The following is a 14673-nucleotide window of genomic DNA, read 5'->3' on the forward strand; positions in this document are numbered from 1 at the left end:
CGGCCGCTTCTGAGTTGTTAACCACAATCGTAGTCTTCGAAGCAATTCGAAAAACGAACAAGAGAGCACACCATGCCATTACAAGCTATAACACATCAATCATTCAAACACTAGCTTTGACTGGCCGATTTTTCTAGCCTCCAATATTAGGCGGGTCTTCGAAGAATGGGTGCTACACTACTCAAATACTGGTAAACACTTTCTCAGTTTTCTTTGGAAAGATTAAAATTCCGCTGAATTGAAGACTGATATGTAATAAATGGGGCCGCAAACCCGCAAGGATTGTCCGATTGAGACAGAATTGTACACAGCGTACTGAATCAAGTCCATTTTGATGTATGTGAACTTTCGTTGAATTCGGTTTAGATTTAGATATAACCCCCGTATAAGGCTTTGTTCGATTTTATGTAAATGGTATGCCAAACTCCCAATATTTGTCCGATTTAGACCAAAATTTGCGCAGCGAACTGAATTAGGTCCAGATATACGATTTTATTTAAAGGGTGCACAGAAGAGCCTATGTTTGTTCGATTTACATGGAATTTAGCAGAGATGAGTTTAGAGTGATGTATATTAATGTTGCAAAAATCGGTTTAGATTTAGATAAATCTCCTATATGTATTTTCGTTTGATTGCTGGTGCACCGAGCGTACGCCTGTTCCACATACACGAGATAAAATTGTGGACAGCTCATTGTGCTGCAGCATTCCAAAGAAAAAATAATGTCGGACCGGTCCGACTTTTGAACTTTCCGTCTGTCCGTTCGATTATTTGTCAAATTTTATATAGGAATATTTGTAAAGGTTGGCAACATTGCATGCCGAATTCAAGTAGAATCTGTGCACGTTGACAGTTAATAGTATAGTCAGCAGCGCATTTTCCAAATCGAAAAGGCTCTACTTTGGCAATTCGGGGCTTTGAACTATGACATACATCTTTGCAGAAAATTATCATTATAGGTATATGTTTTGACACAGACATTTTAAAGGGTTTAGTCGAATTGTCTAACGATAAGGCTCTAAATCGTTATTTCGATGTTTTGTAGGCTGGCATACATCTACGCAGAAAATTAATATTTCCAGATCCATGTTTTGACATAACCCCCATATAAAGACTATAATTTTGGGCTTAACATCAGCTTTTTAGGGGTGATTGGAGGCTGATAAATATTTGAAAATTATCATTATGGGGCCATGTTTTGACATAGAAATTTTTTTTCTAATTTTCGGTAGTTTGAGGGGCTTTTCCACATTTTTCTTGGCATCATTTTTGCTATGTTAAAGTTCCTAATTGACAATATACAATAACATTGCCCTAATAAACACCGTATGGTGGATGGCGTGAATGTTCGTCAGGTTCTAACTTAAGCACGTTTTTAGATATTTTGGTTTTCCGTTATTACAATGATGAATTGATATAAATGTTTCAATGATTTTTGTACAATACCCCGTCATTTCTCAGTATTATAGTATTAATATATAAGCAATGTTATTAAGTAACCAATACATTACCTTATAAAACCCCCAAACATTTAAGCTACTTTGATAAAAAAAAAAAAATAAGCGGAAGCCATTCACTTGGATAATTGTTTCCCATTGTTAACCTTAAATGTATCGACTAGAATCTATGATGACATACATATTTCTTGTCTGTTGTTGGTGTTTGTTTTCTTCCATTTTGTAATGTTTTTACTTACCCTCACGCAAGGTCACTATGTAGTAGGATTCTTTGGATGGAGGACTAATGCCCAGCTTGTTGACTGCTTTCAGACGAAAGCTATAGACGGTGAAGGGTACTAAACCGGTGACTTGATACGATGTCACATTTGATTTTGTTTGTATTTGTGGCACTTCATCCCATTGACCGTTCTCGCCCACTCTGTAAATAGAAAATAGGAAAAAAACGGGATCCAAGTTATTGCAAATGGAAATTGATGGCAAAGTAGCAGAATGTATTAAAGAATAATATTTACTCAACTCAGCAATTCAAGAACTTACAGAGAGAGATAGAAAAGGCGTATGAAGATTGAAGAACCCCGGTGAAGAAGCCTTTTATGTGTGTGTGAGACAGCAACGTACACAGGATTTCATTTCGGGGGGGGCCCGGTAGTACAAAATGAAAAAATTCGCTGTTACAGACATGAATTTACTGTGAAAAAATTTCATTTCGGGGGGGCCCGGGCCCCCTGGGCCGCCCCCCTGCGTACGTCCCTGGTGTGAGAGATAGTGTGTTTGTTTATCATGAATTGTGTTTTAATTCAATCGGTTTTTCTTTTACACTTTTGACCATTCGAAGGACTTTGACAAATACTGGCACTCACTCACACACATACATGCACTTACATACATTCATCTATAAATAAACTTGAGTTTTCCCCCACCCTCTTTTCGAAAGAAAGTTGAAATGTAATGTTTGTTTTGTTCTTAAGAAATAACCACTTAAATGCACATTCGTCTCTGCATTGACCGGTCCAACAACAGCAAGAATTGAATATATTTATTTGAGTGAGTGAGGCCTAGTAGCTTTGTTAGTTGCACAGGGGAGTTTTTGGATATGTGGCCTGATCAAAAAATCAACAATCGATGAAAACTTAGCGATGAAAATGATTTTGGTGAAATCGATAAAAGGGAAATCGTTGATGATATTGGTATATCGTTCGGCTCATGCTGATCAATTTTTATGCATATTTTACGCATGAAGCGTGTTCCAAAAATGCTAAATTTTGAGCAAAAACCCGGCATATGTGAATTATATCTAAGGGGACCTCTTTGAGGGGAACAAAATAATATAAAATTATTTCCATATTCAATTAAAAATAAAGGTTATTTTTTATAATTTTTTCAATTTCCATATTAATATTTCAATTTTCTCTTAATTATGTCACATTTTAAGATTATTTATTAAAATTCCTTACCTTAAACATAGCCATTATTTTGGGATATACAATGTATTTCATAATAATACCATTGATATTTTTATGTAAGAAGCTCTGGTACATTTTAACATATAATTGTTATAAATATTTTAGGAATTATATAAAATATTCTTGGGACTTTTCATGGAATTTTGTGAAATATAAATATTATTTTAAATATTATTAAAAGCAACAGGATTTTACAAACGGCAATTCCATTCATATAAGATGACTATTCTTGGAATGGTAATCTTGCAAATCTTTTTGGATAATAATCCTTTAAGAAAACAAACAATCAAAAAGCACTACACAAAGCAGAAAAATTGGGGGGTGAACCTTTTTTTCTGGCTGCCCTTGATTAACTTAAACCTTTGGGGAAAAGTACAACAATTTATTTGGAAAATCCCTTTTTAACCTGACCGTCCGTTTCCGAATTGTTTGCAATGTAGCATGAATTTGTTTTGGCCACCCCAAAAATATTCCGAATGTCGACAAAAGGTGGCCAACAAAATGGCAATGGAAAGGAACACAAACTTTAATCCCAGACAAACAGTAAACATTTCATGGGGATAACAAAGGCCCCCGAAAAGAAGAAAAAAAAAAATAAAATACTAAACCATCTAAACTATGACCGACAAAAGTATCAACAAAATAATAAAAGATAACAGAAAATGTTAGGCCATAGGCCCTCTGTTACAAGTGTAGCCATGGGAAACGAAAAGGTTGTGTTTGCCAAGTGTTTTTGTTAAAATTTAAAAAATCAACATATCATTTACGGTATCACCAATATGGCTGAAGTAAGACTGTTTTTGCATTTTTTTTTGCTTTGTCGAAGGATCCCTTTACCTAACATCAACAGGGATTTGCTAACCTAACACAAACTCAATGAATTTCATTTCATGTTATAAGTGAGTGTGTGTCTGTGTATGAGAGAGATATGCAGCCGATACAAGTTTGGTATGACGATACACCACAATATACCTAGTTCTTATGTTTATCTCTTACATATGTATGTGTGTATGTATTGTATAACTTACTTTGCAAAAAAACAAACGACAATGACAAGAACAATGCTAACATTTAAGGCCAACAACTCTTTTTATCGTTAATACCCCAAAGAAGAAACCCACAAAAAAGAGCAAACTTCATTTGTTCTACTTTGTTTACATTAGGTTTTTTTGTTTTTGTTTTATTTCGGATTTTATTCAAAGGTTTTAGCAACTCAAACAAATGACTGTGGTCGACACAATTGTTTGCAAGTGGGTTCTTGCCGAATGTAAATGGTCACTTTTGGAAAGGCAATTCTCAAAGAGTATAAATAATGTTGAATACAATTTCGGTACATATACGTACATATATAATTTAGAATTGCCGTGGAAAATTAGTTTATAGGTTTGGTCATTTATACAGGATGTTTAAAAAAAATTGTTGTTCTGATAAACCTGACACTATAAGGTATTTTTTTTTTTTTTTTTGGAAATTTGGCAAATTAAGTGGAATCTACAAGTGGAACTATTAAAAACTACAAAATGTTGATTATATGCTTGAGCCATGTTTGGTTCAGGAATTCGGCTATGATATATCGTAGGCCAATCGACCTACGCAAATTAGTTCAGTGATAAGTCTGAGTGAAGAAATGAAGACCGCGGAGTTTGGCGAGTCTATTATGCGTATAAGAGGTTTTGAGAAGGGTCGATAAGCATATCAGGTGGTGCATAATGAATTCTTGCCACAAGGTCGTATGGTCAATGAGGAATACTATATTGAAGTAACGCGGCGTTTGGTCTATGGAAACGCATAGAATTTTGGAAAAACCAAATATTATTTTTGCACCATTGTAAGTGTGTTTTTTTTTACCAAAAAACAAATGTTAACATGCCTTAACCACCTTATTCCCGGATTTTGTCTCCGTTGATTTGTTACTCATCCCAAAACTGAAGACACCGAGATGGAAAAAAGATAAAAGAAAAATGTAAACTAGGGTATTATATGTGAGTGGAATTTCTTTAAATGGAGATAGGACAGTTTTTATTGAATAAACAAAGTTTCATTTTGTGATCAGCCCTCTTACATCCGCGAGGATGAAAAAGCACATCTTGTGATAATTGGAGTCCTAATATATATTTCAGCAATTTTTAATGGCCTGCCTGCAGACAAAAGACGGCTCTATGCTAAATTTTGGGGATCTATCTCAATTCGTTTTGATGCTGGAGTGATTACAACAGACAGACTGACAAGTGGAGGCATGTCCACTTGTCAGTCGACATTTTACACTGATCAAAAATATATATATACTTTATAGGGAAATGATTATTTCGATGAGAGGGGGTAATGTTAATAATTTTTGTTAGAGGGTTTTGTTACCAAATACGAATACAAACTATACGATACCCTTACCTTATGTACCACTTTCTGTACATACAAAAGATGCTCATATGTACAATATCCTGTAGATATAACTTTGGAGAACCGTGGCTTACACTTTTTAGTATGCTGCGGCACAAATTGCATGAACTCAAACAAAAATACACAAGACATAGATTCCTTGCTGCACCATTTGTATGAAATTCGACGGAAACATATATGGGAGCTATATCTGAATCTGAACTGATTTCAATAAAACTTCACATACATGTTGTCTCAATAGGACAAACCTTGGGGGTTTGGTGCACCATTTATATTAAGTGGGACGGAAATATATACGGGAGCTATATCAAAATCTGAACCTAACAGTCAAGACTAAATTCAATACGCTATACACAATTTCGTGCAAATCGAAATATATATACGGATTTTGGTGCACCATTTACATAAAATCAGCGAAAACATATATGGGAGCTCTATCAACCGATTGCGTGTTTATCCCTAAGACCTCAGAATTGTCTTCTATAAAGCTAGATATGAAATATTAGAAAAATATGCATAATATTACGAATAAATTTTATTCGTAACATTAAGAAAATAATCTTGTTGTGGGTAAATGAGGGCGTATGACTCATGCTACAAACGGGAATAACCCTCATACGCCACCCTGAGAACATAATATAAACGTCACTAAGAGCTCTAATAAAAATCATTTATACGTCTTCATTTTAACATTTATTATCAATATCAGCACTATTAAACACATCAAAAATATGTCTGATGTCAAATAAAAGTTCAAACCGTCATAATACTTTATTTAATATTCATAGCTTGAGTGTTGATTAAAAATTCAAAATATATATGTATGTATGTATCCTCTTCATATTTGTCAATATTTTCAATTGTAATGTTTTTTTCTGTTCTCGAATCATTTAAAAGAATAAAAGTTTCTTAATTCTTGATTTGTTTGCCAGACATTGACATGCAAATAAACCAAAAGACATTCAAACTCGCTTGTAAGTTAAGCCATAAACGTCTAGCCAACAATGGCGCGTGACCTTTTTTCGGCTTTGTAGAGTTTTCTAACTTTCTTAGCACCACACAGACCTTGTCGTCATATTGTGGGGTTGTTGTGTCATGTCCAAGGTCTGCTTTCAATGATTTTTCATGTTTATTTAGAGGTCTATGTAAATTGACAGCTGATTAATAGAGACATCTTCGGTGATGAAATCTATTGATCTTTTGTTGTTTTTTGATTTCCAGTTCAAGAAACAGACATAAGGAGATTTGTGTTACGAAAAAAAACATAGAAATTGACGTACGCAAAAACACGTAAGTGAAGGTTATTACGTAAACATTATATTGATGGATATATACCTAATATATTCCAATTGCCCAATATACAAATTTCTTATAACTATGCATCCACTTTAGGATTTGATAAATAATTCCTTTAATATTTTACTAAAATTCTGTAGTAAACTCTATTAAATTTCCGTTACCTTTCATGATTAATCGACCTTAACCCACATTTCCTTCATCGTGCTTAAACGAAACATAAAATTGATATCATTACTTAAATTAATCTTTTATTTGCATCAAACCAAAGTGGTCAGATTGTTAAACGCCATTGAATTAAATTTCCATGTCACGCTGTGTATAAATATCAACAACAACAAAAACAACTCAATAACAACAATTGAATAAACAAAGCAATGTTAAGCTAACAGTCACTCTCTGTAACTTTAATACACTGCCATTTCAGAATTTTAATCACTGCACGTTCCAATAAGATTTTCATTTCGGTGGTTTAATACAAGAAAACAGAGCAGCAACAAAAACAACAACAGCGTTCGGCTTTATCATCCATTGCAATAACAAATAATTACCACCAATACTCAACCATAAATTCTGATTGAATTTATGTTCATAAATAAAAATGTGAAGAGGAAGTGTGGGAGAGAGTGAAAGGGAAACGCACACCTTCTGTAGTTCAGTTCATCATCATCGTCGTCGAAATATGGCAGTAGTAAGGTCGCCAACGAAGTGTTGGCAGTGTTGTCAAATAGGCCATCAACTCATGCCAATACAAATAACCATAATTCTGCTGTTTGTTTACTTTAAGCATCATTAAAATTTAAATTCACCATGTGGTTATGAATTGTGGGCGTGTGAGGTGGTGATGTTGGGTGAGTGAAGGTGACATGTTGGTCTTAAACTTTTGCGTAGTTATTGGTTTTAATATTTCATAATTGTTTTGATTCTGAAATTTAATAATAGGACATATCCATAATTAAGAGCTTGGAAATTGGTAAAATGGAATGGAATTCGTAGAAAATTGAGCGCATATACCATTACCAATCCAATATTAATTCCCCACTTTGGGCATATTCAACAGATGAATCCTAAGAGACGTTGCATTTTAGAAGAACTTGTAAAACGAAATTGGTCAGATATAGAGTTGCTTGTTACAATGAGACAAAATTATGTAAATCAATTTAAAACAAATATCAATCGGACACCCGTTGATTATTTGAACTTAAATATAGTAAGGGACTTTGTTACACCATTTACCTAAAATCGGACGAAAATATAATGCATTACACTGTGCCAAATTTCATGCAAATCAAAAGATGTATAGGGACTTTGGTGCACCATTTACATAAAATCGGACGATAATATATATATGGGAGCTATATATAAATCTGAACCGATTTTCAGGAATTAATTCAGTATGCTATGCCAAATTTCGTGGAAATCGAAACATATTAGGGACTTTTGGTACACCATTTACCTTAAATCGGACGAAAATATATATGGGACCTATATCTAAATCTGAACCGATTTTCAGGAAACTTAAAACATAACATTCTAGACCTAATTCATTATGCTGTCCCAAATTTCGTACAAATCGAAAGATATATAGGGACTTTGAGGCACCATTTACATTAAATCGTACGAAAATATATATGGGAGCTATATCTAAATCTGAACCGATTTTTCCCAATTTCAATAGGGTTTGTCCTTGGGCCAAATAAGTGACCTACGCCAAATTTCATCCAATTCATATATCGACTTAGAAAGTGATTCTATGCATATTCTCAAAAGGAACCATGTATCTATCTCGTTTCCTTTTGCCTGTTACAAACATATGCACAAAGACATAATGCCCTGTACCACAGTATGGTGAAGGGTATAAAAATATACTCATGTAAACTTGAAAGTCCTCATTTTTATAATATTCGGGCTTACAAGTTTTTGAATAAATAATCAAATCTTTTTTTTAATATTTGTATGTTTAATTGCTTTATAAATCTTTACACCTCCCATCCGGTTTTGTAGAATTCCAACATTCATAAAATACTTTTTTCTTTTGAATTTTCGTCAACTGTATGATGTGTACAACAAACATTTATATCAATCGCCATGTCACGCGGTTTCGGCTTATAGGTTTTTGTTTTAAGTTTTTTTTTCGTTACAGAAATAATAAATAAAAATCTGATTTAAATCCTGATATTCCTTCATGTAAAAATCTCACACGCATTACACATTTTTTTTCGTTATTTTTTTATTTATTTTTTTGACAAATATAAATAAATATTCATTTGGATTTTCTTTTTGTTGTTGTTTGTTTGAAATTGCTGGAGGTTGAGCTGGCTTAATGCATTTTTCGATGTTTCGGTGCATTTTGCCACATCAGGGAAAATTTAAACCAAAACAAGAATTGAAGCTTAAGTTACACATTTAGTACAGTATTGGTATGTGTATACATACAATCGTAATTGCCCGGTTGAGAGCAATAAGGAGTTTCAAAATATTTGTAAAAAGTGAACGACTGTTGCAATGGGAAATTTATTAAAATATTTTGTCTGTGGTAGTCCTTGAGAAAATATACTGGAAATATCCACGGCTGAGGCATTAGCCGCCCTTGATGTTATATCTGCGGTAGTCCCTGAAAAAATATATTCGAAATATCTAAGATTATGTCCATGGTAGTCCTTCAGACAATATACATATTTAAAAATCCAACCTTATTTAGTGACGGTCCTTGAGATTATGTCTGCAATAGTCCTTGAGAAAATATATTAGAAATATCACGTCTGAAGCCCTTAAGAAAATATATTTGAAATATCAAAGATTATGTCTGTGGTAGTCCCAAAGAAAATATATTTAAAAAATCCACCCCTATGTTAGTGATAATTCTTGAGAAAATATATTGGAAATATCCACGCCTGAGGCGTGGATATAAAAAATCCACGCTTATAGCGGTCATAGTCCATGGGAACTTATAATAAAAAATCCATGTTTTTGACAGTTATAGTCCTTGAGAAAATATATTTACAAAATTCACTCTCATAGCAGTCATAGTTCTTGGGAACATATAATAGAAAAATATATAGTTTGAACAGATATTGTCCTTGGGAAAATATATTTAAAAGTCCACCCTTATGTTAGTGATAGTCCTTGAGAAAATATGTTTTAAAATCCATTCTGATGGCATTGAATGTCCTTAAGAAATTATTATTAAAAATCCTCGCAAATAAGAGTGAAAGTAATCGGGAAACCATAGATTTCCTTAAGCCCCAACCCTCTATTTATCGATCTTAAATGGCATCCCATTTGCTGCATTTTTATGCAATCGGTTATAGTTACATCGTATTTACGTTTTTTACGATTTCTCTGGTGACCACTTTGTCGTCGACACAACGTTTTCTTGCAAATCTAAAAGTAAATCTACATTCCATGTGAATTCGAAATTGAGCTGTTCGTCTTAAATATTCTTTTTTCAAAAATTCATTCGTTCAGCTTCTATGCCATTCACTCAACGCCTCCGCTTGCATATTTTTTGCTTGTTTTGTTTTTGTTGTTGGGTTTTTTACTTTCTTCATTTGGTTGCTTACATTTTCTCCTGATGCCATTAAAACTTGAACAACTGTCGTTATTTTCACTTTATCGTGTGGTCCAAAGTAACGGTGTGTCTGACAACCGTTGTAGACGAAGGAAGAAAATGCATTTCTGGGCGTATTCCTCTCAATGGTATTTCAATTGCTTTCCTTTGCCATGCGGATTGTCTTGGCGTTACGTTTTGCAGTTAGTGTGCGATGTGTGTTGTTGTTGTTTTTGCTGCTGCTATTTTGTTTATCACTCGCCGAGCGTATTTCCCTCCTGTTGTTTGTGGCACTTCAATAATTTGAATGTGAAAAGAGAAAAAGCATTGAAACGTATCGATGCTATGAATCTATGTAGCCAAGCATTACCTCCAACCCTCTGGCCACATCCCTTTTCAACATTTATGGCCATACGGATACGGATGCAGACGACTACATGCCATCACACACACACAAACACACCCACTCGCACATACATTCAATGAAAAGTTTTTCAATAAATTTACCTAAAAACACGTCAACCGCCTTCGAATAACAATGCCGCCGCCCGGAATGCATTTTAACCAAAAAGACGGCTCAGTGACATTGCAGTGCATAAACCAGATTTTCTTGGAATGTGCAAATGTTCACTTGTACGAATATAATGGGTGAGTGAGTGTGCTGCTGGTTGGAATTGCGTTCTCATGTGTGACCATTGAAATTGTACAAAAACGAAAGCGGGGCGAATACGCCCTCTTCGAAATGGCTTTGCAGCAATTTTTGTCTTCAGTTACCAGGTTCCTGGTTTTTATTTGCTTTTGCATTGTGAATTCATTCTGTTTTCTCTGTTCTTAGTTTGTGGTTAAGATCCATTAAAACCGACGACTATCACTATTTCACTGCCTCCTGTCCAGAAGCATAGTTTATATTTACAATTCCTTGCCGACACGGTCTATTTCTTGTCTCTGCCGCATGTTGCATGCGCCTGTATGCATATCACTTAAGTGAAATTATGTGTATGTGGTGGGTGTATCGGGATTCGCAATCGATAAATCACTTGTAATTTCAAGGGAAAAATTTATTGGAAAACGATTTTTTTCGGGGGAGAGAATATTGACTTATAAGACCGGTGTGAAATGAATTTCATTGCTGGCATCATAAATTAGGTATCCCACAAATGTTCAAAGGGGACGACTGTCTTCTGGATTGAAGAAGTTGGTACCAGAAAATATGGAAGACAAAACACAATTTGGGATCGAGACTTGTAGATCACAATCAGTTATAGATTATGATGAAAGAGAACCATCTTCAATACATATGAACTGTACTTTTGTATTTTTTGTTTGAAAATCACAGTTCATTTAGTGCGAGTTCGATTTCGTCTGTATTTGTGCTTACGTTTGAAGAACAGCAACAAAAAGGAGAACTGATCTAAGAATAGACATTTCTTTGAGAAAAATAAATTATGTGACATATTTATTTATTTCCTGACAATAAAATGTCAATTTGCTGTAAGAAAAATAAATGGATGACTAAACAAATATCCTTTACATATTATGTAATAGAGTGGGAACATATGTATTTTGAAACAAATTATGAGAGGTGATATTTTGGTCTCGGATGATTATATTTCCTTTTTTTTTTGTAGAATATTAACGGCCATAGTGTTTGAAAGGTACTGGACAGTATTTTCTATGAATATTCCTGTCAAGTAATGTCCTTGATAATATGTTTTGAAAAAAAATCTACACTAATTGAAATGGTAGTCCTAATGGAAATGTCCTGACAAACAAAATTACTTTTGACAGTTTTTGAAAAAATCCTGGCTTACATTGTTCGTATTCTGGATAGAAATGACATAATCCGATCTAATATTGAGTTCGAGTCCCTTGGCGTCAGAGCTGGGGTAAAATTCCATCATCCGATCTAATATTGAATTCGAGCCTCCTGACGTCAGAGCTTTGGAAAAATATTCTTAAACGAAAAAGGTCGTTCGGCCGGGCCGAACCTTTTTTAACCCTTCACTATGAGGTCTACATTAATGGTAATTTACTGCCAGGAAAAAAAATAAATATGAAACCACAGATGCTCAGGTTAAAATGTTAATCTAGGACCTTGGACATACTGACATCCTCAAAATATGAACATTTCAGACACAATGATAATATAAAATATCAAATTAGAATCAATTCGATTGAAAAACGTACCCATATATCCAAAAACCGAAATATGATTACCACCTCGAACATAGGGTTGGTCAGTACTGATATTTATACCCAACACAACTATTATAACTTTGTGTGGACCAAAAGACCCACATTTTAGTATACCGATGGTCATATCTGGACTAGCTGAATCTATCTAGCCATGTGTGTCCATCCGTCTGTCCATTATAATTTGTAAACACGCTACAGTTATGGAGCAATGTCCCATGTAGGATCTGGCCAGGACTTGATTCGTTCTTGTCAAAGGAGACCCCTATTGTTTTTGTTAATGATCGGTGAAAATTTGTGGGATGAAATAGACCAAACACCTTATTCTTATCTTTTTTCTGGAGGCCCTAAAAGCCACAACTATAACCCGAACATCACGATATCAAGGAACAAGCATGGCTCTTTTTATGACTCATACTTTTATGTGAAAAATAGCAAGATTTGCATTCTATAGCTTATAGAGTTATTATTGAAGGAAATATACCCGATAAATTGATTGTATATCCAAGAGGAATTTTTGGCCTTTAAAGTGATACCATGTTTGTGGTGTATATGTATTGGAAAAAATCTTCAAAATTCCACAACTTCAAGTAAAACTAAATTTCATAAAAAATCAAGCTTAGTTCTAAAAAAAAATCCGCCTTGGTAAAAGTCTTAAAAAATCACATTACAATTTATAGCTTAGAAGAGATGAAGGTGTAATTACTATTATTAAAAATCCACGCTCGGGGAAAATGCCCTTAAAACCTCACTGAGAGTTTTAATGAATTTGATGTTTTTTTAATGGATCCACTTTATTACCTACATCCGACGTGAGAAACTGTCACAATGACAATTACTATTTTTTATGCTTTCAAAGACACATATGAATCTTTGTTTGGCTCACATGTATCAGTATATGTGTGTGATGTGTTGAACGTTTTTGTGACATTCAATATCATCATCAGCATCATATTTGCCGCCATCGTCATCATTGTTGTTGTAAGGTATCAACTCTGTTTTTAGTTGTGTTTTTGAGATTCTAAGAATATATTTTTGTTGTTTTCTAAAAATTCACATTCAATGGCAGTAAAAAACAACAACAACAAGTTTTACGCACATCTTCGTTGACGTTATCAAAAAGTATTTAGTGTATTTTTTTTTTGTTTTGTTTATTTTTTGCAGATATATGACGTTATTGACAAACAAACAACAGAATATTTTATATGTAGTAATATTTTTGTTCTTTTGGAAAATATTTTGTTGTGCAAAAATGGTAAAAGTAAAGTTTTTCTTCACGTTTTCATACGTTCCCCCTGAAACAAAACTAAATTGCAAATAGACTAAGCCGGATGTTACAAAACCGTGTATACGTAAGAGGGATGATGTGGCGTATGATATTTATTTTGAAAAAGCGTCAATAATATGACATATGTACTGTATGCCACTGTGATGATTCTACTAGCAATGAAATAAAAGATAAACCATATCGACATAAAAATTAAAAATAAATCACATTGATCCATTTGCTTGCTTCGCATTGCTTTACATTAGACAATTTTAGTGTCTGCTTGAAAGAGGCGCGAGAATAATGATTGATATTCTACCAAGCTGAAAATTCTTGCAAATACAATTGCTTCTTAAAATTAAGACATTTTTAAACGTATTTTATTGCTGCAAAAACAAAATAATTTAATAATGTCGTTTCATTTTTCATCGCTGTATTGATTTTTTTTCTCATGAAGTATAAAAAAACGGAACAAACAACTTTTACTCCACTCTAACAATAAAATCCATGGCGGTGCTGAGAAAGTTTTAATTTTGTGGACAGGGGAAGCTTATAAAAAATCCATTGTTCGCGCATCACGCTAAATTTCAATAGAGTTTGTTGTGACAGTTTTTCCTCGTCAACTTCAATTTAGCACTTAAAAGTTACTCTTCAGTTTCAATGGTGTTGTTAATGCATTGCGAATTTTATTTGAATAGTAATATTAAATGGATCAAAAGTTCTGTAACCATTTCGACTTTAATATAATGGGAGAGATGTTATAAATAATGGAGATTGATAGGGGAATATTATTGAAATGAGGTAATTTAAACACCCATAAGGTTTCAATTGTTAAATAGAACAATAAAAATTGAATATGAGATTGATACTACTTATTACTAAATTTGTGGATTTTGAAATGAAAACTAATAACTTGAATTGAAGAAAGTTAAATTGACATAGATTTTATTTCTTATCAAGATAATATATATTTTTTAGGGAAGAGTTAACGAAGGTTTATATATCTATTATTGAAACCGATCCCATTAACGGGGAGTCGAGGAAAAC

At 33.6% G+C, this 14673-nt stretch overlaps 1 protein-coding gene across 1 annotated transcript in view; it reads right to left on the minus strand.

Moving 5' to 3' along the window:
- Positions 1-1696: 1696 nt before the first annotated feature.
- LOC133331982 (protein sidekick-2-like) overlaps positions 1697-14673 on the minus strand; it is a gene marked incomplete at its 3' end in the record, with an annotated part of 50841 nt that continues 37864 nt past the window's right edge. Inside the window, exon 5 of the mRNA XM_061540368.1 lies at positions 1697-1878. Within this exon, the coding sequence (XP_061396352.1) occupies positions 1697-1878 (182 nt within the window). The remainder of the gene's footprint in view (positions 1879-14673) is intronic.

The sequence above is a fragment of the Musca vetustissima genome, unplaced genomic scaffold (genome assembly GCF_032173495.1).
Source record: "Musca vetustissima isolate MV318-11 ecotype Yass unplaced genomic scaffold, APGP_CSIRO_Mvet_v1 utg5344, whole genome shotgun sequence".
Lineage (NCBI taxonomy): Eukaryota > Metazoa > Arthropoda > Insecta > Diptera > Muscidae > Musca > Musca vetustissima.